Below are 27109 nucleotides of genomic sequence, written 5' to 3' on the forward strand. Positions count from 1 at the left end.
AATTTTGGAGAATTGTGGGGGCTATCCATCTCTCCGAATGGAAGGAGGCCAAGCCCCTGCCTGTTTGTGTGTCTGTGTTGGGGACCTCACTGTGGCAACCGTCTCTTTCTAAGATTGAGCCGAGAGATGTTGGCCGGGTTTGCTTCCCTGTTTCTAGGGACTTGATTTATACACCTCTTCATTCTTCTCTCTAAATATGGCCAAGCTGCATGCGGAGATGTCATCTTCTAGCCCCCTGGGCCTTGCTGGAGTTTACCAGAACCAGCTGTGACCTGGGAGTGGCATCTCTGTCCCCCTCTGTCACTTTGAGGAGGAGCCCAGTGAAGGCTCACATGTCGTAGGCGAGACCTTTTGAGAAGCTCCTAGCAATGTGGTACCCAAGCTGTAGTCTACCTAGGGCAGTGAAAGGACAGAGTCCTTTCTGGATGCTTCTCTGCCAGAACACCTCCCTCCCCCCCATGTTGGGAAGCTGGCACTGTGTGCAGCAGAAATCCTGAGCTGACCAGTTTGAACGCCTTTCTGGACTCCTGGGCAGGGGAGTGGAATACTCGCTATTCCTGGTACATCCTCTTCTTCCTCTCTCCTGTTCTTAGTTCCTTTCCCCTCCTTATTCGAGTTCCTCTGAAACCCTAGCCCCAGGAGCAGGACCCAGCCTTCACTAACCTTGCCCCTTTGCTACATCAGGGTGACACATGCCCTCTGGGTGTGCGGGAATCATAGGGATGGTTGTTTCTTGGTATTTGGGCTGGAGGGTGAGTGTCCCTGGCAAGGGACGACAGGGGGCAGAGATATAGTAAGTGTCACTCACTTTGTTGTCTGGGGAAGGTGTTGCGTATGTCTTTTGATGATTCTGTTTCTCAGTGATCTATGACTGTATATGATAGTCTGGGGCTAATATGGATTAATTTATGAACCATTTACACACACACACACACACACACACACACACACACACACCTCTACCTATCGATTGTCAAAACAGAGGGACACAAATATGCAAGCTAGAGTTTAGAATGAGGGCCTGTTTCCCCACTGGCCTGAAGGAAGAAGGCAGGTTGTAGGCCCACCTCCTCATGAACCCACCCCACAGGACTTGCCACGTGTTGCTTTGCACAGCTCAACCATGGTTTAGCTGAGCTACAGGACAGGAGGTTGTTTAGCAGGCTTCCTGTTCTTCTCTGTGCCTGTGGGCAACTCTCTCACACTGGACCCACATGGTCCTATGTGACCCGCGGTGCTTTTATGTGTGACTTTATATTAGTCAGCCTGCCTGGTTCATTCTAGAGGGAGAGCTGGTATGAGATGGTTCACGTGTATGTGAGGACAAAGGGATTGCTCTCACGAGGAAGTAAGAGAAGTAGACCAGAATAGGGATGGAACCTATAGAATCAGGATGTGGTTTCTGCGGGACACTCCAAGGGAGCCCACAGTGAATCTGTCCATTGGTAACGGGAACACACAGGATGTCTGTCATTGACTGCCTCAGAGCATGGAACTGGGGCCCCATAGCATGTACACCACGTTCTTCTGAGAGCAAAGACCCTCTACTATGCACAGTGTCTTCTTCCAGTTCTTGGCTCAGACATGACAAGACCCAATGGCGAAAAGCCATTTCGTATTCATGCCAGATTCCTCTTACTATTTTTGAGATTAAAAAAAAGGTTCCTGCCCATATTGTCCCCTTTTGCTCCCCTTCCCTCCGTGTTTCTGTTCCCATCTAGATGCAGGCCATCGCTCCTGTACGCCCACCTCCCCTCCGAGTCCCAGAGAGAGCAGGAAGTGTGCTAACTCCCCCATGGGGCCTTAACCACAGGCAAATCACTGAGTGAAGTCTAATCCCTGCCTTCCTCCCTGAAGCCAGGACCTGGATTCCTTCACAGTCAGAAACACACAAAGGATTTTCTCCTCATCTCTGAGAACATTCTGGGCCTTACAGCAGCAAAGCGGTTTATCTTCCTATTCAACTGTAAGATGCTTTCTGCAGCCCTAAAACCCTGAGGGATTAACAGCTCTGACGTCTCCACCCAGCTGCTCATAGTTCCGTGGAAGAGCAGCTGGAGTGAGAGCGCGAGACGTGGCGGTGCTGACAGGAATTAAGGCGGTTACCAAGGTGCGGTCATTAGGTGACAGAGCTAGCTCTCTCCCCTTCCCTCCTGGCACACATCCCATAACCCATCCATCATCCCCTCGGAAGTTCTCGCACCTTGTACTAGCTATGGGAGTTCTGTGTTTGCTCAGGAAGTTTCTAGAATCTTCTCTACCAAGGAAGCAACTTAAGTGGAAGCAATCTTTAGCAAAGCCATATAGAAAGATTAGGGTTCGGGCCGTCTTTGGAGCAAAGGTGAAACATATCTACCTTAGGCTTCTATGTGAGGAAGAGACAGGGAGGGAAGGCATGGTGAAAGAGGAGGCCAGGTGGGAGGTTGTTGAGACAACTTTAGGAGGACGTGCATGGCTTCCTGTTGGAACACGTGAAGCTGAGGTGTCAGGTAGGACCAGCCTTTTTGGATTGATCAGACGTGAGTTCTCGTCTCTTGTGAACTCTGAGCCTCCGGTGAACCATTTGATTAGAGATGCTAAGTCACAGCTGAACACAGGCCAGGAGCTGGGCATAGGTTGGGTCTGGGCTAGAAGTGTGGGGTTGGCTTCCAGCCAGAATTGAAACAGTGGGACTCCTCCATTCTCTGGGCAAAGACTGCGGCTCAAGACACTGCGCCTCAGGAGGCCAGAGCAGAGCTGGCAGCCAAGTAGAGCTGGTCAGGAAAGCCGGCTGGTCACGGACATAGGGAGTTTGAGGCAGTGCAGGGTCAGGATGGGGTGGGGGTGGAGAGGAAAAGGGACTTCCTAGGCCAGACAGGTTGGGCTAGGGAGGGTAGGGAGGCGTCAAAGAGCGGGAGGCAGCTTTGTTCTCTAGTCACCTTGCTGGGAACCAGAAGGCTCTGGATTTCAGAAAAGGCAACACCACGTGTACACCATAGGTGAAAGGGCAGCGACAGGCTGTCCAGCTCCTAGTAATGTTCCTGTCACAAGATCTGTGAACTTCCATGAGAAGGGAGGGGAGTTGGGAATACAGATACCCCAACTCCTGCTTGGCTGTAGGTACCAAACTACCTTTCAGGTTTGGAAATGACAGGCAGTAGGGCTGAGATGCCCTACACCTGTAAACAACCTCAGGAAAAGAACTTAGCCGGATTGGTGTATTCCCACGGCACTCCATTCAGCTCTCACACAAAGACAATAAAAAGTAGCTCCACTTGCTTGCTCACACGGATTCAGAAGTATTTCTTCAGAATGAGTGTTGTAACACACTGGCATTCCCGGTGTGGGTGTTCGCTGGATGTTCTTCTCCCTTGGAGTGACTATAAACACACAAATCTGGAAGGAGTCGGTAGGAAAGGGGTGACCATTCTGAACTGAAAAGTTCTAGAAACATCCAGAAGCAGGCCAGTAAAGGGAAAAGGGGAGGTTGTGTTACAGAAGAGGCTGCCTCGAGGGCTGAGGAACAGGATACTAAGCTAGTGGCCATGGTACAATACTTTGCTTTTGCCTGGAAACTGGTTTTCTTTTCTTTAAATAAAAAAAAATGTATTATTTGGCAATTTCATAATGCATGTAACATATTTTAAGTATACTCACCCCCTGGTATCCTTCTTATTATCCTCTCACTCCCCCTGGGCCCCTGCTTCTTCCTGACACCCCCCCCCCCCGTCTTGCTTTTCTGTCTGTTTTGATGGCCTGTGGAGTTCCTCGCACAAGCCTGGGTGTGGGGTGCAGTTATTTACAGGAACATGGGTAACACAGGAGCTGGATCCCTGCGGCTGCCTCTGAAGCATCACCCTGTCTGAGCGAGACAGTCTTCACCTCCGAGCCCCCGTTACTGTCCCTGTCAAGGGAAAATGATGGAGCAGTTGATTATGGTGACCCGTGAGGCCAGCTGTCAGGAAAAATAAAGAGCAGATGGCAGGCCTGAGTTGGTCAGGGGCTCGGTGTCATTTGGATTTTAGACTGAGGTGCTTGGAGGAGTTCGTGGTGACAGTGAATTAAAGAGGAAGAGTTCCTGTGTGGAGATGCTGTGGCAAAGTATCCCTCCACGGGGCTGGCGGTAGAGCTTAGTGGGAGACTGGAACACCCAAGGCCATGAGTTCAGTACCCACCACCAGAAAGAAAAATAAAAGTTTAGAGAAGAGTGTGCTGTAACCCCAGCACTTGAGAGGCAGACAGGGGCAGGCGGTGCAGCAGTTTAAAGGTACCGTTGGCTACATAATGAGTTGGAGGCTATCCTGGGCAACATGAAGTTCTGTTAAAAAAAAAAACTCACTCTTTATTTCTCCCATGCTGAGCATTTATTTCTCTTTGCTGTCACACCTGAGGTCCAAAGTATGAGTGAAGCAAACTTTGCCCTCCCTGAATTCTGCTGCTCTTGGTGCCCACAGAGGCCAGAAGAGAGCTTCAGAGTTCCTGGAGCCAGATTGTGAGTCACCTGACTTGGTGCTAGAACCTCTGCTCATGTCCTCTGCTAGATCAGCTAGCGCTAACCACTTAGCCATCTCTCCAACCCCTCATCTGCTCTTGGAAGGAGTAGGTGGGAGACTGGAGAAGGCTGGGACCACTCGTGATGGACGTCAGAAGCATGAGACCAGGGTCTCTGTTCAAATCTGTTCTTCAGGCTGGGGTGAGGTGCAGTCACTAAAGTCCGGTGCCTGTGATCTTATCTGGTTTTCAGTAGTGTGTGGTAGGGAGTGGGGACTTTGGGGTCCTGTTGCCTAGAGTCCTAGTTCTGCTGTTGACTTTCCTCATTAGCTTGCTCTCACCTCTGCAAATGAGATCAATGGTAGGAGCCAGGTGATGTCTCTGCAGTGGTGGGTGACACACAGCAGCCAAGGGAACAACAGCTACTACCATAGTGTGTGCGTGCGTGTGTGCGTGTGTGTGCGTGCGTGCGTGCGTGCGTGTGTGTGTGTGTGTGTGTGTGTGTGTGTGTGTGTGACAGAAGTCTACTTCAGGTACTGTTCACCTTAGTTTTTGAGAAAGGGTCTCTCACTCATTTGGAGCTTGAGAGTAGACTAGGCTGGCCGGCCGGCAGGTCCCAAGGATCCTCCTGCCTCTATCTGCCCAGTGCCCACCACCATGCCCGGCTTTTCCACATGGGTGCTAGGGACAGGACACAGGTCCTTCTGCTTACGACATAGGCACCTTACCAGATGAGCCATCTTCCCAGCTCCCTGCCATTGCACCATTATTCAGAAAGCCGGCCTTTCAGAGTGCTTCTATAACACTTTCTGAAATCGTAGAAATTCGCTCGTGGTCCAGTACACGACAGGAAGCCAACAAATAGCCGTGCTAGCACAGAGACAGCCTGGTACACCCCCATGGTGGCAGCCCCTGGCCTTTGGCATCAACATAAGCAGTGGTGCCTGTGACTTTGTATATGCTGCCGTCATCACTTCTTCATATGATGGGAAAGAGTCTGGTTCACGTTTATAGAACAGAATTAGCCTGGAGGTTGGTTAGTGCAATCCAGTGTTGAATTGCCCTGTCTGGAAGAGGTCTGAGCTCCTCTGCTCCAGTATGGTGTGTAGTTATCAACGGAGTCCTGGTTGGAAGGATAGTGTTATGTCTCCAGTTAGGTGAGGCCCGGTCTCAGCAGCCTCTACAAAGGCTCTGCTGTTGGGCCTCCTGAGGGGAAGATGCAGAGGTCTTTGGGTGGGTCAAAGAAAAGCATGCCTTGGTTAATGGCCCCCCCCCTTCTGTCAGAGAAAAACAAGGCAATGTGAGCCTGTTCCCTGATCCCACATTTCTGTGTGACCCTTGTGAACAATCAGAAAAGGCCAGAGGCCGTAGTTTCCTACTCCTCCCCCGCCCAGGCCCCCTGGCCCAGGGGTGAATGAGTTTCTTGTTCTCCGATTTAGAATGAATTGGACATTGGGTAGCAGAAACACACCACCCCCTGCCTTGGCAGAGAGAACTATGGGTATTATGGAGAGAATGCCTGGGTCTCTCCCCGAGCCATGTTAGGGACAGTTCCACTGTTCAGCCCCTCAGTAGCTGGGGGTCATTCTGAAGCCAATGGGCTTAGAACCGCAGAATGGCCTTTGAGAAAGTTATCCAGTCAGCCTCCTTGGATTGGCCAGGTCTGCTCAGTGCACGGCAGGAGCCCGGGTCTGGCTTCTCATCCGCTGCTTGCTGTTGGGTGCGCCGGCCTTTGCACTGAACTCAGGAGTAAGGACAGCACCCTGGAAGAGGGTCCCCACAAGTGGACAGTTGTTCATCATAGGTAAGGAGTAGTTAACACTGTCCTCCAGTGAGCAGAGGCCAGAGAAACCCCCAAACACTGAGAAGCCACAAGGCAGACCAAGATACCAGTTGGGATGAAGTTTGGGGCGCTGGCCCAGCCCCATGTTCACCCCCACACTGGGCAGTAGGCCTTTAAGAGCCAGGGAGATGAAGTGACATACAGAAGTTGTGGCAGTACCAGGACCTAGGTGGCCAGGTGGCGCAGATGAAGTTTCAGGTCTAGATAGAGGAAAGGCCCAGGCGGAAGCTTGTTGCCAAGGAGACCTTCCTCACCATCTCAGCATCATTGTGTTTGGGACAAGCCAGGGGTTGAGGAGTCATCCATGAGAGTTGCAGTAGCAGGATCTTCATGGACTTGGGCATGGCCAGGGTCAACTGCAGTGGCCTGTCTGCCAGTCGTGGAAGGTTTCACTGTCGTCTCAAAGGCATAATGACTGCTGTTTAGGTCTAGGCATTCCACTCAGCCTAGCATGTGCGATTGTAAGGTTCACAGCTCTTCCCTGGCTTGTCAGAACTGAAGTGTTGGGAGGATGGCTCACAGCGTTAGGCTCTGGCCTGATGGTAAGAGCAGAAGCCTTGCCACTTAGAGGCTCTGACTGTCACTTCCCTCGCACTCTGTGACCTCTCTGACTCTTTGGGGCTTTCCTTTTCCTTATCTGGAAAATGGAGCTTGTTACCTCTATGTTGCTTTCCAGATGGGAGGAATCTGAGAACGAAAGACAAATGTAAAAAATACACTTTAACAGCAATGGCTGCTGCTGGTGGCACAGGGGACCCATCTCATTTCCTTTTGCTCTTGGTAGGGTAGGTAAAATAGCTATGGTGCCAATTGGAAAGGGGACTCCTGTCCTCCTGACTCTGGCCTGATGCCATCCAACCTGTGTAACGAGATAGTCATTCCACTCTGTGGCTCCTGAGCACTTGATGACACGGGGCAAGTGCCACCAAGGAACTAAATGCATGGTTTTACTGTGTGTGTGTGTGTGTGTGTGTGTGTGTGTGTGTGTGTGTGTAAGTGCATATGAGGCCACAGGTTGGTTTTGGGTAGCATTCCTAAGACACCATCCACCTAGGGTTTTTGTTTGTTTTGGTTTGTTTGGTATGATGTGTGTTTGTGTGTGTGTGTGTGTGTGTGTGTGTGTGTGTGTGTGTGTGTGTGTGTGTGTGTAAGTGCATATGAGGCCACAGGTTGGTTTTGGGTAGCATTCCTAAGACACCATCCACCTAGGGTTTTTGTTTGTTTTGGTTTGTTTGGTATGATGTGTGTTTGTGTGTGTGTGTGTGTGTGTGTGTGTGTGTGTGTGTGTGTGTGTGTGTAAGTGCATATGAGGCCACAGGTTGGTTTTGGGTAGCATTCCTAAGACACCATCCACCTAGGGTTTTTGTTTGTTTTGGTTTGTTTGGTATGATGTGTGTTTGTGTGTGTGTGTGTGTGTGTGTGTGTGTGGCATGTGTATGGAGTAGTTATTTGTTTGTTGAGGTATAGACTATTAACTGTCGTCTAGGCAAGCTGGCTAGGAGCCCCAAAGACCTATCTCTGTCCCCTTTGGGCTGGGATTACGAGCTTACTCCACCAGATGTTTTATGCAGGTTGTAGCCATCAGACTTGGGTCTTCATGCTTGCACACCAGGCTCCTTCCTCACTGAGCTATCTTTCCAGCCCTTACAACACTGATCACTTAAATCAAGCTTGAGTAGCCACACGTGGCAGAGGCAGGCAGATCTCTGAGTTCGAGGACAGTCTGGTTTACAAGTGAGCCAAGGTTACACAGAGAAATCCTGTCTTAAAAACCCAAAAAAACAAAAAAGCGAACAAACAAACAAACAAAAAACTTTTGTCAAAGGCCACACAGTAGGTATTTCAGTCCTTGTAGATACATAGTCCCTGGCACAGCTATTCAGCTCAGTAAATGGATATGTCTGTGTTCCATTAAAACCTTACTTATAAAGCTGGGCATGATAGCTCATGCCTGTAATCCCAGCACTCGGGGAGGCAGAGGCAGGCGGATCTTTGTGAGTTCGAGGCCAACCTGGTCTACAAAGTGAGTCCAGGACAGCCAAGCCTACACAGAGAAACCCTGTCTTGAAAGAAAAAAACAACTTATTTATAAAACAAGCAGTGGGCCAGAGTCAGCCCTCAGACTAGAGTTTATCACCCACTGGTCCAAAGTGACCCAGGTTAATTATGTCTTTTAAATGATGAACTGGTTAGACAGAACTGCTTCTCTCAGCCTGGGCATTCACAAGGCCTCCATCTTGGGTTAAGGGCGTTCATAAAGGGGAGCGAGCCATCTAACGTCTTGTTGATGCTGTCACATGAGTGCAGAAGCTCTGCTGGGCATTTACCATAAATAGCAAGAGCATCTTCCCATCCTCAGGCCACGAGCTTCTCTCAAGCAGAAATGAACTCACTCACTTCAGCCACTCCCAGTGGTCCCCATGGCAGGCCACGGCTAGTCACTTGATTTATGATGTTTATCTCTTAGACACCTACACCAACAGGTGTTTGGGTGAGGTCGGAATTAATACCAGATCTCCTGTCGGTAACCAGCATCATGAGAGCAGGGCCCGTTGTGTCCCCATCTAGCCCAGAGCACTGCACACTGCAAGAGGGGGCGAGTGGACTCACACTGGAGGACCAAGGACAGGGCAAGAATGTCAGCTCGGTGGCCACCCGGACCTTCTTGCCTTGTTGCCTCTGCAGCCCTGTTGGGGCCAGCAGGCATAGCGAATTTAAGAAGAGGACCATGGCAGACAGGAAAAGGTTGGGCCAGGCTCCCAGAGAAACAAATCTTTACTTTTGGGAACCTAATAAAGAAGGCTATTTGGGTGAGAAACAAGGGAGGTCGTGTTGCTCGGTCCCCGCAGGAGCAAAATTAATTATACCAGCTTGTGACCTGCTGTTCCCAGCTCTTGCCCAGACCTCCCTGTGGTCTCTTCCTCACCCAGGAAAAGCTGTTGCTGCCCCCACCAGAGAGACATGAACCTGATTCATCATTTGCCTTTCCTAATTAGGCCCAGGGATGAAGGAGACGATTATTAATAATGTATCCGGGTTTTTAAGTGCCCCACAGGAGCCGAGCCTTGAGAAGTGGTGCTCTTGATGATAAACAGCCACACGGCCACCACACTGGGCTCAGTGCCCAGACGCAGGGCAGAAAGAAAGACATTAGAGGAGAAAGTGGTCCATGGAGCACGGGCTGCTGGCTAGAGTCACAGATGGAAGAGACAGAGCCCGTTGCCTGGAGGTGTGGGTGTGGGTGGGTTGTGGTATGTGTGGTGTAGCGTGTATGTGTGTGTGTAGTGTGTGGTGTGTGTATGTATGTATGTGGTATGGTGTTTGTGTGTGTGTGTTTCTGGTGTATGTGTGTGTGGTGGTGGTAATGGGGTGTGCGTGCATGCGTGCATGTGTGTGGTGTGGTGTGTATGTGTGTGTTTGTGGTGTGTATGTGTGTGTGGTGGTGGTTGTGGTGTGTGTGTGTGCATACATGAGCATGTATGTATGTGTTTGTAGTGTGGTGTGTGTATTTGTGGTATATGTATGTGGTGTGTGTGTGTGTGCATGTGTATGTGTGTGTTTGGTGGTGGTGATGGTATGTGTGTATGTATATAGTGTATGTGTATGTGTGGTGTGTGTGTGTGTGTGTGTGTGTGTGTGTGTGTGTGTGTGTGTGTTGGGAAAGTATAGTCTGTCTTTGCCACCCTAGGCCCACCCAGAGAAGACCTTTCTTTAGGGTTACCTCTTTGGCCCTTCCATGTAGGACTAAGCTTCAGTGTCTCCTGAGAGGGGAGACCGTGACTCTCACATGACAGAAGCTTTCCTGTGCACACTATATTGACTCCTCCTGTCTCCTGGTCCCCTTTTCTCTAAAACATCTCTCAGCAGTCTCTTACATGTAGGTTTGCTTGCTTGTTTTCTGTCTAGTTGGGAGGCGTGGGTCACAGGTTCAGATGCTGAGATAATGTCTCCTGGTTCTGCGTCAGAGTTTTCTCAGCTCTCCATCCTTGTCCTCGCTCCCACAAGCACCCTCTCTCAGCATTCATTTCATCACGCCTGTGGGACAAAGCCAGCCTTGACTTCTCTGCGTCCCCACCTGTCCTATGCAGGAGAAGGTACCCAGAGCAAGACACGTGACCTCGAACTTTGACCTCAAGGCTCTTGGGGGTCTTTCTCACTCCCCCTTTAAGCAGGACATCAGCCACTCACTCCTCTAGACAACCACTTTACAACCTGCCGCGTCCTCGTGGCCAGCTGCAGTGGGCACAGCCAACATCACCTTGCTCTGCGAGGCTCTTGCTTGGCCTCTTCTGCCCTCCTGGCTCTTTCCCCACCACTCTGCCTTTGGTCTCCTTGGGTTGAGGTATCCAGGCCTCAGACCTTAGCCTTCTCCGCCATTCTGCCTGAAATTTCTTGCTGGATATGCTCCTCCAGTCTCAGGAGCAGGTGCTGGTAAATGCCTGTGCTGAGCCTCATGCCTAAACTCTGATCCAGCTGTAGCTGGCCAGCCTCCGCAACGCATTATAGGGATTTCATCTGGACTTGGGCCCTCTGTGCCCTTCCCCGGCCTCCCTGCTCGTGGATGGCATCCATTATCCCCACGCTCAGGGGACCCTACTCACATGCGCTTTCACAGGTCACTTCCTTCTCTCACCAGCTGTGCCACTGACCTCCAGTTTGAGCCACAGTCACATCTCTTGCTTGGTCACAGGTTCCATTGCAGCTCTCTACCCTACACACAGGTGTACACACACGCATGTACACACACACAGGTGTACACACACACACACACACACACACACACACACACTGCTAGACCTTACCACCCTTTCTCAGGACCCTTCTCAATACCATTTCATTTCTTCTTCCCCATCATAGCACAGACTTCCCCCAGTCTCATCTGGTCTCTCCATCCTTAATCTTCACATGCGCTAGGCACAAGCTCACTCTGCTGGGCCCCCTGTCCCTAGACATCTTCAGGACAAACTCTGTGACTAAATTCCAGTCTTTGTTCAAGTGCCACCCCCAAGACTGCCCTTGGGCATCCTAACGCTGAGACCCATTTCTTGGCACCCTATCCCCTAAGCTGCTCTGACGCAAAGCAAAGAGGACACAGTGGTAGCTCAGAGGTGAGGTTCACTGCTTCCTGTGGATCTTCCTCAAGAGCAACGAGACCATCTCTCGAAGCTCCCAGCTGACTTTTCCTCTCCTGTCATTTGGCCAGACCTGTAGGACCCAAAAGCCACTTAAACTGCAGGATAAGGACTACAGTGACTGGGCCTGAGGCCATGAAAGCCCACCTCTCTCCTAGACTCTCTGAAGGATGAGCTACAGCATGAGAGAGAACTAGAGTCCGGTTGGGGAGCTGGGAAAGAGGCAGGTGTCTGCACTGGCTCTCTGTCTGGGGATCTTATCTAACTCGGACTCCTTGGAGGACGTTCTGTGGCTTCTCCCAAGTTACAGGGGGGCGGGGGTGAAACAGATAAAAATCAAACACACCGAATGGCTTGCCCAGATCAGGACCTGGACTTAATTCCAGCCAGTGAGGATAACAACTACGTGAAACTGAGCAGTGATACCCAGGGAGGATATCCAGGCTCTGGATGTGAGGAAGGTGGGATCGCTTGAGCAGGCCAGAGGTCAGGAGCGGAGCAAAGCAGAGGAAGGGAAAGGCTGGAGATAGAAGCCCGGAAGGGGGAGTGCCCAGTGTGGGGTGGGATCTGGATGAAGGCCCAGCTCCTGATGGGACTGAGGAGGACCCCTTACTGTTGGCTGTCTCCAGCCCGGGACTGGCTGGCCAGCGGTGCACATCTGGAAGATGTATGCACAGAGAAGCTGAGAAGAGGCTGGGGGTGCACAAAGCTTTTAGGGCTGCACTGAGTGTAGAGCCAGGGTCCTAGGCATCTCAGCAAAGGCCTAGCTTTTCTTCTCCCATGTTTCACAGACACATATGATGACCCCACCCCACCCCCTTCAGAGCCTGAGAAAGGCTTTATTCATATCATAGTGCTGCTGCCTTCCTGGTCCAGTTGTCTGTAGCAAGTAGGGGCAGCTGGGCGGCTGGGGATGCACTTCCATCAGAGCCGCAGGAAGGCAGGTGGGCACAAGACAGGCCAGGTACAGCATTATCTGTCTCCATATTGCCCCCCTCCCAAGCATGGGTGGAGGCCTAGGATCCTAATACAGTGTTCACTTCGCTGGGTACACTTCTAGTAACTCTAGATATGGGGTCTGAGTTCCCGGTGCATCAGCCTTGTGGTTTATCTGGGTTTCGAGTCCAGCCCAACTCGAATTTCTCTGGTGAGAAATGAGGAGCAGCTCCACCCCCCACACTGACCACCGAGGCCTCCATGGGTGGTGGACGCCCTGGCACAGGCCTCCCCATGGATGCCCAGTGCCTGGGAATGGCCAGCAGCTGCCGAGAGTCAGTTCCTTGTATCCATAGACAATGGGGCTTTATGTGGGGCAGGGCCATGAGAAGGAATGGTGTCCCTCCCCCACCCCTCCTTCCTTAGTGGACATTAGGTCTGTGTCAAACTGCCCAGCAGTGCCAGGGTGTCGAGCACTGAGTCGGGGGAAGAGTTGTGAACTTGTGAGGGAACTCCTGAGCAAGCATGCTCTTTGCTATGGGGCCAGGTCAGAAAGTGGAGCTCAGACTGTGAGCAGACTGTAAGGTTACTGCACAGTCCTGGAAGATCCCCTACCACCCGAGCCTCAGTTTCCCCCCTCACCCCAAGGCACCGTGAAACAGGTCCTGGCGCAATTCAAATCTTTAACATAGCTCCTTGCTTCCCTTGGAAACCATCCAGAACCAGGGTGTGTCCTAGGTCAGTGGCTGGGACAGGGACAGGTTGCTATTTAAGAGTCTCTTTTCTGAGGCTGGGGAGGTGGATTATAAATCACTTACTGAGCTTGGGTTCCCCCAGAACCCACGTAAAAGCCAGTGTAGTAGGGCACACCCATCAATATGTTCTGTCTCCTGTGTCCTCAAACCTTTCTTTGAGGATCCGGGCAGCTTCCTCGACACCCTTGTGGTACCAGGAGGGAGAGGACAGAGATGATCACCATCCTTAGTACCAACTGTGCCATACAAGTATCTCTTGAAACTAAGGTGTGTGACTCCTGTCACCTTTACTCAGTGATGCTCTCCAAGCCCATGTAAACTGAAGACATAATGATTTGGGGCCCAGCCTAACCTTTGCCTGAGGCATCTCGGAGTGTCCAAGAAGCAGGTTCAGGGTCCTTACCGCCGGAGGGGGCAGGGGACTGACCTCTATGGTCCGGGCCAATGCTGGCCTGATTTATCACTGCTTGTGAGCTACATGTGGACCTGGGCTGCCCTGGAAGATAGAAGAGGGAGGCCCAGGGTGGGAGGCCCTCCTCACCTGAGCATGGCCAGCATAACGAAGGCCAATTAGGCCTACAGCCCTTTCAGTTCCTGGGAAGCCAGCCGCAGCCCACTGGGGCAGCCTGCGAGTGAGTCACCAAAGACTTTGAAACCCAGGAGTGTGATGTCTAATGATGTCCCGAAGGCCTGTGGTGTCCCAGCAGTGCCTGGCGTTCAGGCTGGGCCTAAGAGCAGGGTGCCTCTGGAGAAGGCCACACACAGGGCTGAGAGACTGAGCACCAGACACAGCCATGACTCAAGATGGAAAAGTACTGTGTGCCTCATCCCCCGAAGGGTGTGTGTGTGTGCGTGCGTGTGCTTGGGCATGTCTCAGCACTGGAGTCACAGGTGTGCCCTACTACACTGGATTTTACGTGGATTCTAGAGACCCAAACTCAGGTCCCCATTCTTAGATAGCAAGTGCTTTATAATGCACCTCCCCAGCCCCAGAAAGGAATTGGCGTTGATTGACATGTGACTCAAGTCCAAGCCATCCTACTGTGAGCAGGACCAGCTCCCTGAGCCTGGGATCCTGGACTGTGTATGAAGTAGAGGGTGAGCAGAACACCACTGTGCATCCCAGTCTACTTCTGCTCTTGACTGCGGATGCCCGTGGCTCGTGCTCTGAAGCTCCAGCTCTGCAGCTTCCCCACCAAGATGGACTGTACATCAAACTGTGAGCCAAAATAAACCTTTGCTCCCTTAAGCTGCTTCTGTCTGGGCATTTTTCTCTCAGCAACAGGAAACAAAACTAAGCCCCGCCCCCTCTAATCCATTCCTGCCTCATCTGGTCTCTTCCCATTAGGTCTGGGCATTGCTGGCCCTCACAGGCTACCCATTATAGTATGTGTTGAATTGGCTGCAAGAGCTGTTACCAGGTCCCTGGCTCTGTGGCCTCAATTTCCCCCACTGCTAATAGGGAGTAAATCAGCGAGGCACCACAATGCCTGTTTGTGTGTCTTGAAATCTATGAGCCCCACAGGGAGGGTTTCTGGGCTCCTCTGTCCCCTTAAATACCCATCCACTGGGTGCACCTGACATGCCACGTCTACCTGCTTCCTTTCCAGGTTTCGGTGGGTCCCAATCTGCTGGTCCCTCTTCCCTTCCTAGTACTCACCACATGTGTGACTGAGGTCTTCTACCCTTCCCAGAATTCCCTGGGGCAGGCACCACCTACCTCTGTCCTGCTCACTGCCTGGATTCCTCCCTCCTACGCTGTTCTAGAAATGCCTCAAGACAGGAAGCTGGGAATTACTGTCTGTCATCATCATCTTCCTCCTCCTCCTCCTCCTCCTCCTCCTCCTCCTCCCCATCACCATCCTATTCATTGCCGCCACCATCACAATCATAGTCATTATCCCTTTAAGCTAACACGGAAAGTAGTGGGCTTCACTGCAGCATCATGCGTCTATACGTTGTTCTCACTCACCCCCTTCCACCTCCCTTCACTCTTTTCATTTTACATCCCGATTGCAGGCCCCACCCCTGTCTCCTCTCGGTCCCACCCTCAATCCCTCTTGCCCTAGTCCTTCAGAAAGAGGGAGCCCTCCTCCCCTACCTCCTAACCCCAGCCTATCACACCTCATTTGGACTGCCTGCATCCTCTTCCTCCGTGACCTGGCAAGGCCGCCCCGCCAGAGGGAAGTGATCAACAGAGTCCATGTCAGAGGCAGCCCCTGCTCCCTATATCGTGGGACCCACATAGAGACTGTGCTGCCTATCGACTATGTCTGAGCAGGAGGTCTAAGTCCTCACCATGCGTGGTCCTTGGTTGGTGCATCAGTCTCTGTAGGAACCCCCTGGGCCCAGATTTGTTGGCTCTGTTGGACCTCGGACCACATTTCCTTTCCTCTCCCCCGACCCCTGCCATGAGACAGGGTTTCTCTGTTTAGCCTTGACTGTCCTGGACTTGCTTTGTAGACCACGATGGCCTCGAACTCATAGCAGTCCGCTTGCCTCTGCAGACCACATTTTCCTTATCTGTTAACCTGTTGAGGGACATCTAGGCTGGCTCCATGTCTTAGCTAATGAACATGGAGGTGTAAGTATGTCCGTGGCAGGCATGGCTTCCTTCAGGCATGTACTCAGTGACACAGCTGAGTTCCAGGTTGCTGAGAGGCCTCTTTTCTGAGCCCCATAGTGGCTGCACCACTTGCACTCTCACCTGCAGGATCAAGGTTCCTCTTTCCCCACATCCTCACTGGAAGTTGAGCTCATTTGTTTTCCTGGTGACAGGCCTTCCAGACAGGTATGAGAAAGAATCTCAACATTTGCGTTTTCATTTGCATTTCCTTTATGGCTCAGGATGTTGCACACCTTTTTAAAGAATTTCTTGGCCACTTGTGTTTCTTTTGGTAGCTCTCTGTTTAGCTCATTGGCCCGTTTATTGATTGGACAGCTTGTCTATTTTCTTTTTTTAGCTTGTCTATTTTCTTCAGCTCTTTATATAGTATAGATATTTATCCCGTCTGATGTGTAGTTGGCAAGATTTTTAACAGGCCATCTCTTCTCTCTTTTGATTGTTTCCTTTGCTGTGCGAGAGATTCTTAATAGCATGCCATCTCCACAGGCAATTCTTGGGATCATTTCCTGGTCTCTGCATCCTTTTCAGAAAGTCCTGGCCTGTGCCTACAACCTTCAAGCATTTTCCTCTAATGGCTTTGGAGCTCCAGGTCTTAAATTATGTTACTTGGGGACCACTGTCTTGTTGCTAGTGCCCATTGTTTCATATATTCAGAATATTCTGGATGTTTCAGGTGAGCCAGCCAAATCCACTCCATTACCCTGTGTTGCCTAAAAGCAGAAGTCCCAAAGCTTTGAACCATCATGTCTAGGGTCTAGCCTCGGCTGGGTACTCCCTGCCCTTTAACAGCAGACTTGAGCCTGGGGCCCTTCTCCAACGCCTTCCTGCCTGCCTGTCCCATCATCTGCACAGGGGCAGGAGAGTTGACCCATATGTCAGCTTCAGTGAGGCTCAGGAAACGGTGGCGCGACAGCTGAGATTTCAGGACAGCTCTCGCCTTTCCATCATGTTTAAAGAGAGTGACAGAGACAGCAGAGACACCGAGGCAGCTCTTTCCTGGTAATTGGCACTCCCCTGTCTGGCCACCTGCCTGTCAGCCACGATTGCCATCCCAGCGTGCAGGTTGCCCTGCCCTTGCATGTTGGCAATCAGCTCATGCAGCGTCTTTTGGAGATTTCTCCTTCCTTATGCAAGAAGATCAGGTCCTAGTCGGCTTCGTAATCATCCCTGGGCAGCTGGCGCCAGGTCTGGCAGAGGATGGCTTGTGTCTGATTCATCTCTGTACCCCGGCTCCTGGCAGTGGGCACTGAGCATGCCCAGTTCTTGTCCACGGGAATGTATGCACACATGCATGAATGAGCACTATCAGGAAGCTGTCGGAGCCTCTACCCAAGATTCTATCATCATTGCAGACATCCTGGAAGAAACCGAGGCAGTGACTAGGCTGGTGAGCAGCTCCCAGATCTGCAGGTCTCTACTCTAGCCCTCACATAAGGGGCTCCCTCCAGCCCTGCCGTCTCTGATCAACTCAAGCAAGGAGAAACAGGAGTGCCATCTTTCAAGCTATCTCTGGTTTTGTGAATAAGATCAGTGATTTACAACTCAACTAAATCTCTTAAATACCCCCTCTTTATAGATGCGCTGTTTCTGCCTTGGGTTGCCGCCTCCCACACATGCAATGTTCATCTGCTCCTGTGGAGTGTCATGGGGGTCTCAGACAGAAGAGCACACAACAACCAGAGCTAGCTGCTTCCAGTAGCAATGCTTTGAAAAAATGACCATAAAAGGAACATTCCCACCCAACCAGCAGAGGGCAAGGAAAAGGGGCCCGGCCAAAATTCCAGACTGGGGCTTAAAACCCGGTGTGTGGAGGGCCTCGATGGCACATCCAAGGGACAGTTCTAAGTTAGGTGTATCTAGCTCACTGTGAATGTCCCCAGCTGATGGAATCATTCGCTGTGGTTACAGAAGCGAGCACCTTCCCCTCCCTATGTTCCCAAATGCTCTGACACCCGAGACCAAGGTGTAGTTGCTCACTGAAACTGCACACGGGAAGAATGACCCTGGGACTATGCCCCCAACACGTCAAAGCCTAGCAAAGATGCACAGAAGTGGAAAGAGCTTTTCCTCCATGAAAAGGAGAGGCAAGCCTTTTCAGGTGCTGGAGCAGTGGAGACACCGCAGCTATGGGCAGGGAGCTAAGGCTACACCAGATCAGCCTGGGAAGACACAGCCAAGTCAATGATGCTCTCCAATGGGGAGATTTGAAGTTTGATATTTATCAGTGAAGTGATCGGATGAACTCATGGATGGGAGCATGAAGTACAAGCATCCTGCTGGCTCTCTGGCACTGTTCTGGCTCTGTGTGGGTTCTGAGTACCTAAGACCAGCTCCTTCCAGCTGACAGCAACCTGGTAGCAGCCTTGTCTCAGTGTTGTATCCAGATTGTCTCTGGTTCTTCTCAGGAGCTGTGAGGAGCTGAGGTCCACTCTGGGGACTGTGCATTTGTTAATGGGCAGCCCAGTCCCCTGGGAGTCAGAGAATGTCTTTCTGGATCCCATGATGTGCTCACTCCCTTCTCTCTATTTCTGCTCATCCTTCGTGGTTCTGCCTGGGAGGGTACCAGGGTGTGAACATCTGGGTAAGACAACCAAGTGGTTGCTTATGATATTGATCACACACAGACTACACACACACACACACACACACACACACACACACACACACACACACACACACACCCCACAGGACCATCCTACAACATGTGTTTATCCAAGAGGAATATGAAGCATCTCTGTCTATACAAAAGACTCCCTCGCAGATGTTTGTTGCAGCTTTTCCTAGAGACCATAACTCTGCAAACAGCCTGAGTCCATCCGGTAGACAAACAGCTGTAACACACACACACACACACACACACACACACACACACACACACACACACACACGGGAATACTCCTCATCAACAAACAGGAGAGAACTACTGAACTACATAGCTACCTGGGTAAATCCCAACACTGCTAAGTAAATAAAGAATGCCCATCACATGATTCAATTTATACGAATGCCAGGAACAATTAAATCTTACATATTATTTTAGCCATCATTAGGTTAGTTATCTCAGGTCAGACATTGTCCAGGAAGAGACTCAAGGATATTTTGAAAGTCTTGGGAATAATGGGTGTGGCTTCTGCTAGTGTAGACACCTGTCACAGCTGTCAGATGGTGTATTGACAGGAGACAGTCATCCCTGGACACATCCTTGTGTCCTTAGGTCATCTGTCACTGACTCCATGCATACTGTTGCCTCCTTCAGGGCTCCTAGTACCAAAGGGACAGAGCTGGGGGACATACATGCTTTCAATTCTTGTGCAGCTCCTCACGTATACTCACAACTTATGTAGCACTGTCTGTCTGTGTGAGCTGTTCATCTTTCTTCTTCCTCACCTTCTCTCTGCTCCTGTGCCTCCCCCACCCCACCCCGCCCCAGTTCTTTGTAATACCCAGGCCTCTGGGAGGGGGCTGCTCTCTCTCTCTCTCTGCTTTACTCAGAAGGAAGTCAACAGTCTTTTGAGACCTGTACTCCAGATGAGCATCAACACAGTCCAGACCAACGAGGGAACACCCTAAGGGCTGCTCAAGGGTAGGGTGAGCACAGGAGGCCCCTGTGGAGTCAGCTGTCAGAAGCTGTGATGGTTACACACCTTTCCATGTTCTGGTTCCTTCCATGCACACTGAGAAAGCTGCTGGTAGTACCATCTGGGCCGAATCCAGGCATGAAGACCCAGCCAATCACAGAAAAACTCAGTTCGGGCTTACGCGGAGGGAGGGACCACCCTCCCCCTTTCTCCTCCTATGCCCCACCTCCAACCACAGAAGCACTGGATTTAATGCCTGCACCAAGAGAATGAGATGTTCTGTTATTTTTCATGGGAAATTAAACCCGACCCTGCCGTCAGTTAGCTCATGCCTGGGAGGACGGAGGCCTGCATAGCCAGGCGCTCAAACCCCTCCAGAGCTTGCCTAGGCAAGGGATGGAGGCCCTGTGTGGGGGGAGGGGCTGGCTGGGGGCCAAGCGTGATGTCACCTGCTGAGGTGGGGGCAGGGAAAACAGAAAAGGTCGGAGGGCCTTCCCTGGGGGTGATGGATGGCTGTGAGCACCATTCCCCCCACCAGCGTCACGGCAGACCCTCCTCGCTCATTCCCTCGCTCAGAGAGACTGAGTCTCTGTCTCTTTCAGCTCCCAACTCTACCTCGTGCCCTGCAGAGGACAGCTGGTGGTCGGGGCTGGCGATAGTGGTCGCTGTCGTCTGTGCCTCCCTGGTGTTTCTGATTGTGCTGGTCATCATTTGCTACAAAGCCATAAAGAGGTGAGTGTGGAGCCCCTGGAGCCCCTCCCCCAGAGCCCAGCTGGGCTGGGATGGCTTCAAAGTGCCTGGTGGAGCCCCTGCCCCAGAGCCCAGCTGGGTGGGCTGGGCTGGCTTCAAACTGCCTGGCCACTTGTATAAACAATAAAGATTGACCATGGGTCTGGAGCAGGGCAGCCTCTCCGTCCCTAACCCGTTTAATGCTTGCCATGAACTTGCTGTTATGGCTACAGTGGTTTCCTCTTCCCCCCCCCCCCCTTGTATTTTTAACATTTTAGAGTTGATCCCAGACATACCTTCCTAGCATTAGGAGTTTGATTCTGCCAGTTACACGTCTGCTTTGGAAAATACAAAAGCCATGCAAAAAACATTGCCAAATTCCAAAAGGGTTATAGTCATTAATGATCTTTCTGAGAAAGGACTTTTCTTCCCTAGTCCCCGAGCCCGAAAAGTTACTTCTAATTATTAGTAGAATAATTGTTAGCATCTCAAATATTTAATTTTTCCTTCTGAATCCACTCTTCTGTGTGACCTCACTTTAACAATTCAAAAAAAAAAAAAAAAAGAATAACAAAGAAATCTTGGAGTAAGGGTGTGGTCAGGCACACAGGCCCCAAGTTGGGGGACATCTGGGCAGGAAGTAGAAAAAAAGTGCTACACAGACCTGGGTGTATGTGTTCTGGGCTGGGGTCTTCCTCCTAGAACTCCGCTCACAGGATGACCTTCACAAACAATACCAAAACTGGGTACTCAGGAAATGACTAGACCCCTGGGATTTTCACTACACTTTGGGTTCATCTCTCTGCCCTGTGTCCTTAATCCATTTTCCACACTCCCCAATATGCTGTATTTTTTTTTCAGATTAGGAAACTGGGTCTCTGAGGCTCATGGTGGGCCTCTGGGGTGTGTGTGAGGCGGGGGGGAGGGGGGGCTGAGTAACAGGAAGGAAGGATGAGTGCCTCTTTTCCCTCCACTGTGGGCTGCTCAGACCTGCACATCAGCCCCCCAGTAGAACAGTAACTGGAGGGTGACAGTGTCGGTTCAATGCCAGCAGAGTCCTAGAGCTCAGGCAAAGGGACACCGGTGGTGGAGGCCATTCCTGCAAAGGCCCTTCTGGGCTCTGGAGCTGGAGCCCTGTAAATGATGCTCCCAAGAGAGATCAAGAGCACCTTAATGGGTGGGGACAGAAGGTCTCCAAATGGGAAGGCTACTGTTCTCCCATCCCTTCTGTCCAGAGGCCAGGACACACGGTGACACTCACACCCCTTTCTTTTGGTTTTAGGAACCAAGGCATTTAAAGGACTTCTCTGTGGCCTCTGCCTTGCTTAGTGGGACCAGCCCAGATTGGCCCACAGATTGGAGGATTGGGAGGAGTCCTAGCAATGTCTGCTAGCTCTTCCAGAGCCTCAGAAGGTGCATGCTGAGTAGAAAGTCTGGGCAGACTGAGATGGTATGATGGCCACTGCTGGCCAATCAAGCAGCTCCCATGATACCTCTCTGGCAGCGGTGCTGAGAGCTAACAGACTTACAGAGCACTTACTGTATGCTCGACACTCACCCACATGCTTGATGTGCACTAATGTGTTTAACCCTTCCAACAAACCCATGAGGGGGGCACGGTTGTTGTACCCATTTTATAGAAAAGGAAACTGAGGCTCGGAGACGATGCGTAGATTGCCTGCGTTCAAACAGGTAGAGTGGTGGAAAGCTGAGGGTCTTGAGGCTGTGGCCTCTGCTCCTTAACGTGGCCAGTGTCACCAGTGTTTGCTGAGAGAATGGAGTCACCGAGCTATCTTCAGCTTTTACTGGCACCAGTGAATCCCAGAAGGCTCTGAGAACAGCGAGGACCAGAGTATGGGGAGCAGAACAGAGGGGGTCTTGGCTCTGGTCCCAGGAGATGGACAGGCCAAGTGTCATGAGAGCCTTTTATGCCACCATCACTATGAGCTTATGGTCCCCCTGATTAAAGCTGGGCGAGACAGACTCCTTAGAAGGCTCCATAAGACATGGAGGGACCTCTGGGAGGAGGTGTAGGGAGGCCTTCCCAAGCCGCCAGATTGCAGAGCCTGTTCTGAGGAGAATGCCTCCTGGGGAGTCTGACCTAAGGAGACAGCCAAAGATGGTAGTCTAAGTCCTACTGCAGTGCAGGTGGGGCCCTTGGCAAGTCAAAGCTTTCACTGAGCCTCAGTTTCTCCCCCTCCCCCCATGAGATGACTCTCTTAACTCCAGCCTAGCTTCTTCAGGGGCCCTGAAGAGGGACAAGTCTGCCTAAGAGGACTCTGTACATGGCACCCCAAACCAGGAGAGGGCCTGTGGATTTGATCTTGATTTCCAAAAGCCATAGTGGCTAGGCTCAGCCAACAAGAGTGATTTCCTCTGTGAAGAACTTCAGCTACCAGAAAGAGGGCGGGACGGGAGCGTGAATAGACTTGACCCTACTGTATCCTCTGAGACCTTCTGGTAGTCTCATGGCTCCACTGACCACCTCTCTGTCTCCCCCTTTTGCTGAGATTTTGCCAACAGAGCCCACCTAAAGATCTTCAAACAAGCCAGAAAATACTATCCCTGTCCTTGGGGAGACTCAGAGGATGCTCAAGAAGGCAGAAGCAATCAATCCCTGAGCTTTTAAAGATCACTGTAAATGTGTAGTTTAGATAATACCTAGCAAGAGCCACTCATCCTGGGGACCTCTGAGGACATAGGAGGTGCCTGAGCTGTGCTCAAGTGAAGTCATCTCCATCTTCACCTAAGGGGACAGATCGGACAGCCCAGGAGGTTGTAGATACTCAGGGTAGAGGCCAGAGACCTCCTGAATGATTCAAAGGAGGAACAAAGACTTCTGCCAGGCCAGGAAGTAGCGCTGTGGTTTTACTTGCCCAGCAAGGGCCTAGACCCTTTTCAGTGCCCCCCCTCCTCGCCTTCCTGATCCCTTGTTTAAGAAGAGTGGATTTGAGGCTCAGCAGCCTCTGACATGAGCATCAGATGGTTCAGTGAAACTTAACGATCCACTCTCCAGGGATAGTATTTTGTGATTCGTTCTAGACCTTTGGATGGACTCTGCACAGTCTCAGCAAAGGGGCGGGGCTAGGCAGGAAGACGGTCAATGGAGTCTTGAGACTACCGCAACTTCTCACTTGACACATTAAGGTCAAGTCTATTCAAGTTCCCCTCTTTCTGGTATCAGATAGTGTGTACTAGCTCAGGTTGAGAATTCTTCACCATCATTACCACAGCCATAACCATCACTGTCATCACCACTATCAACCCAACCACGACCACAGGTATATTCCACCTTCACTACCATCACCACCATCCCCCTGTCCATTTTTACTACCACAGCCACCACCACTATCATCACCTCTACTATCAGCACTGGCATCTCCACCACCTCTTCCACCATCATCATTATCATCACCACCAACTCCTCCACCATTATCCCTCTACCCACCTGTATCTCCACCACCTCCCCTACCATCATCACCATAGTAACTATCACCACTGCTATCTCTACCATCACCACGGTCCCCACATTATCACCACTACCATAACCTCCAAAATCTCCACCATCTCCTTCACCATCATTATCACACTAACCATAAGCATCATACCCTCTTACTGTCACCACCACCAGCAGCACCACCAGCACCAGCACCACCACCACCACCACCACCACACCAACATCAGCACCACCACCAGCACCAGCACCATTGCCAACCAGAATTACGAATGCCTCCACTACCCTCACCACTCACTCACTACATTTACCATGATTTTGACTGCACAGAGGCAGGATGCAAAATCCAGTTACTAACGCCATTCCTTGTGAGCCAACTGCTCCCAAAGGGATCAATCAGAACTTGATTATACTAGGCTGACCACACATTTTGGTTTATCCAGAACAGTTCCAATTGTTGTCCTTGTCCCCTTTCCTTCTCAGTAGGCCCCATCTTGCGTACTAAATTATACAGTCATGCTAGTTAAGAGTCTATGTAGCTTCTAATTGCCCCCACAGAGGTCTAACCTGGTCTCTGGCTCAAAGGTTACACCATCACAGTTGCTTGGAACTAATGATATCTTTGTTCCCCCTTCCCAATCCTTCCTAGGAAACCACTGAGAAAAGATGAAAACGGCACTAGTGTTGCTGAATACCCCATGAGCTCTTCCCAGAGTAACAAAGGGGTGGATGTGAACACTGCAGTGGTGTGAATCTGCACGCCCTGGACCCACTGGCTGGAAGGGCACCTTGGTGGCAGTGGTGGACATGGGATGGCAAGTGGACATGAGCTGACCCTGGGCCTGTCCAGGACTTCATGCTTTGCAGGCCTGGAGCCTCCTGAAAGAGAAAACATCCTCTTCCCAGGCTAGCCCTGGTCACCCCAGGGGTGCAGCACAGACACCAGGCTTGAGCCAGGCTCCCCTGCATGTGGTCCCCCGAGCAGCAGCACCACCCAGGGCTCGCCATACTCTCTTCCTTGTCTTGTGTTGGGTGCACCAGCCATCACCGAGTTGCTATGGAAAGCGTGTATGCCAATGAAAGCACGAGGGTCTGTTTGTCCGCCTGGGGCAGAAAGATGCTCTCACTTTAGCCAGAAGAAAGGTGATCCAGGGACTGCTCCCATTCTGGAAGCTTCCTCTCCTACAGGAAGCTCACCTGCTTCTCTGTGGACATTCTAACAAAAGCCATCACACAGCCACGAGACAAATGTCCCCATCCAAAGGTGCTTCCCACACATCTGTTTGTCACTCTCCACCATGGTCTTCCATCTCCAAAGCCTGTGTCCCCCTCCCTTGCCCACCCACAGCCTCATCTGTGGCTCCTGACCACATGCTTGCCATGGGAAACAGTGAGCTCAGCCTACATAGTCCCCAGGGAATGGCCTCAGTGTCTCCCAGAAGCCCAGGCCGAGGGTGTCCCATGAAAGTAAGAGGTTCTCCTTGCCTGATGACATCTCATACCTGGCTCTTCAGGAAGTGTCGGTTTGAGCCAGGCTCCCTGGCCAGAGGTCTCAACTTACGCCAAACCCATGTGGGCACTCTGTGCCAGGCTGACGCTGGTCTGATGTACCCCTTGTCCCTATAGTCCCCTGAAGCCCGAATTCGATACTCTGGAAACTTCCCAGGAGAAGGTGGTCTTCTTCTGTGTGCCCTGGAAGGGACTTTCTCTGTGGGCCAGGACTCTGAAAGCACCAAAGCCTCGTGAGTGTGGGAGGAAGGGTATATGGGGAAGAGCCGCCTAATCTTGGTAACCTCTGCCCACAGGCTCATTTCCCTAGATGCCATCCACACAGTGAGGCACACCCCTTAGCCCTCTCGATTTCGTAGCCCTTGGCCCCCTGCCCAGCTCCCCTTACCAGCCACATATACTTGCCCAGAAGGAAGCGACCTACTGGAGGGCAATAGCCCCACGGTGTAGAAATTTAGCTGGGTACCCTAGCCTCCTCCTCAGCCACCAGGGATTTCTGGTGTGTGTTTGTGCTACGTGAGAATTCCAAAGCCGGGTAAAACTGACAGACAGAATTCAGTCCTCTGTGGCTGGGTGCCCTGATGTTGCCCCTGCCCTGTGCCTGAGTCAGTAGGTGCAGGCTAAGGGGAGGTCCAGGCCATGCCTCCTGTAAGTGACGTCTGCCCTCTTTGCTTGAGGACATGTTTTTTGTTTGGTTTTTGTGTGTGTGTGTGTTTGATTGTCACCTTCACAGCATACCTTGTTTCTGACGTGGGGTTGCCAAGATCCTCCTGTGGGGCTGCCCCCCACCTCAGTCAGGGAAGCACCTGGCGGTCCTCTTTGGATGTGGTTCCAGGTGACAGAGAAGCCAAAGGGAGTAGATGAAGGACAGGCAGCCAGGGGTGAGAAGCCTGTCAGGCTCCACCCCCAGTGCCTTGTCTCTCACACCTGCCCTAAGTCCCCACCACCTTGTTCTAAACTGAGACTAGGGCCGCAGTCTCCTGGTGCCTGTGCCTGCAGGGGACACTGGGCAGCTAGAAGGGCTGGTCCTAGTTGTAAACATGCACACTGGAGCCTCATAGGAGAGAGTAACACACCCAGACAGACACCTTGAGTTATCAAGGCCTAAGAGTGAGGAAGGGACACCATTAGCTGGAGGGGAGCACCCTGCTAGGGGATCTGAAGGGCTGGACGGAGCCTGAGATTTCCACACACCTATGTCCTGACCTTGGCAATCTAGGAAGCTCACAGTATGTGCGTTATTAACCAACAGGGACCACGGCTGAGTTTCCACTGTGCTTGGCCAGTGTGCATGTAAATTCTCTCTAGTGGGCTTGCATTACCCCACCCCACAGTTAGGGGAGACCAAGGGAAGGGCCTATGTTTTAAAAGGGTTCCCCAGAAAACAGCCCCCTCCCCGCCTCCAAGCCCAGGACTGGCCATGCCGAGGGCGTGTCTCCCATCACAACAGAAGTCACTAGCTTTTTAAACCCACACAGCTGAAACATACGTAAAAGTCAGTGTCGACCAAGAGCGTGAGCTTAGGACTTCATTTCAAAGGGTCCCATGTCAACTCCACCAAGACCCGTTTCTCAGTGCAGTCTGTATGCAGAGCTCAGATGACGTGTCCGGCGTCTAAGCCTTTTCCCAGGTGTTTCCCACTGTGGCTAAGTCGTGTCAGAACTCAGAGGCATTTAGGATCTCCCAGTTACCAGGTGTTTCTACAAGCCTTCTAGAGGACATTTTGGATGAAAGAATAATAGATGTAAAAAAGTAGGCATATTATATATAGCTATATATATTTAAAGAGATATCTATCTATACAAATATATATATGTATAAATACTGTACTCCGATCTGTACAAATGTGACCTAAAAGTCCAGGTAGTGTGCGACCTATAATGCATGAATGTAAATATCCCAGACTCTGGCCTTCTCAGCAACACGTGTGTATGGGAGGTGCCTGTGCTGCTGGCATTCTGCCTTAGTGGGCACATGCGTACATCAAGGCTCAGCAGCTCCTTTCCTTATAAGGAAGGAAGTGTCGAGATTTTTTTTTTATTGTCAATAAAAATATACTTATAAAGGCGGCTGTCAC

At 51.4% G+C, this 27109-nt stretch overlaps 1 protein-coding gene across 6 annotated transcripts in view; it reads left to right on the forward strand.

The window, feature by feature from the left end:
- The window catches only part of PRIMA1 (proline rich membrane anchor 1), a 52305-nt gene extending 25205 nt beyond the window's left edge, over positions 1 to 27100 (forward strand). For 3 of the 6 annotated variants that reach the window (XM_084791760.1, XM_084791761.1, XM_084791762.1), the window contains exons 4-5: positions 19943 to 20072; positions 24173 to 27100. In XM_084791760.1, the coding sequence (XP_084647886.1) occupies positions 19943 to 20072; positions 24173 to 24275 (233 nt within the window). In that variant the 3' untranslated portion in view covers positions 24276 to 27100. Of the gene's footprint in view, positions 1 to 16463; positions 17861 to 19942; positions 20073 to 21351; positions 21520 to 24172 lie in introns of those variants that run through there. The other 3 variants (XR_014780929.1, XR_014780927.1, XR_014780928.1) reach the window with 3 other exon arrangements.
- Positions 27101 to 27109: the final 9 nt, after the last annotated feature.

This window comes from Acomys minous (assembly GCF_964271855.1).
Source record: "Acomys minous genome assembly, chromosome: 8".
Taxonomy (NCBI): domain Eukaryota; kingdom Metazoa; phylum Chordata; class Mammalia; order Rodentia; family Muridae; genus Acomys; species Acomys minous.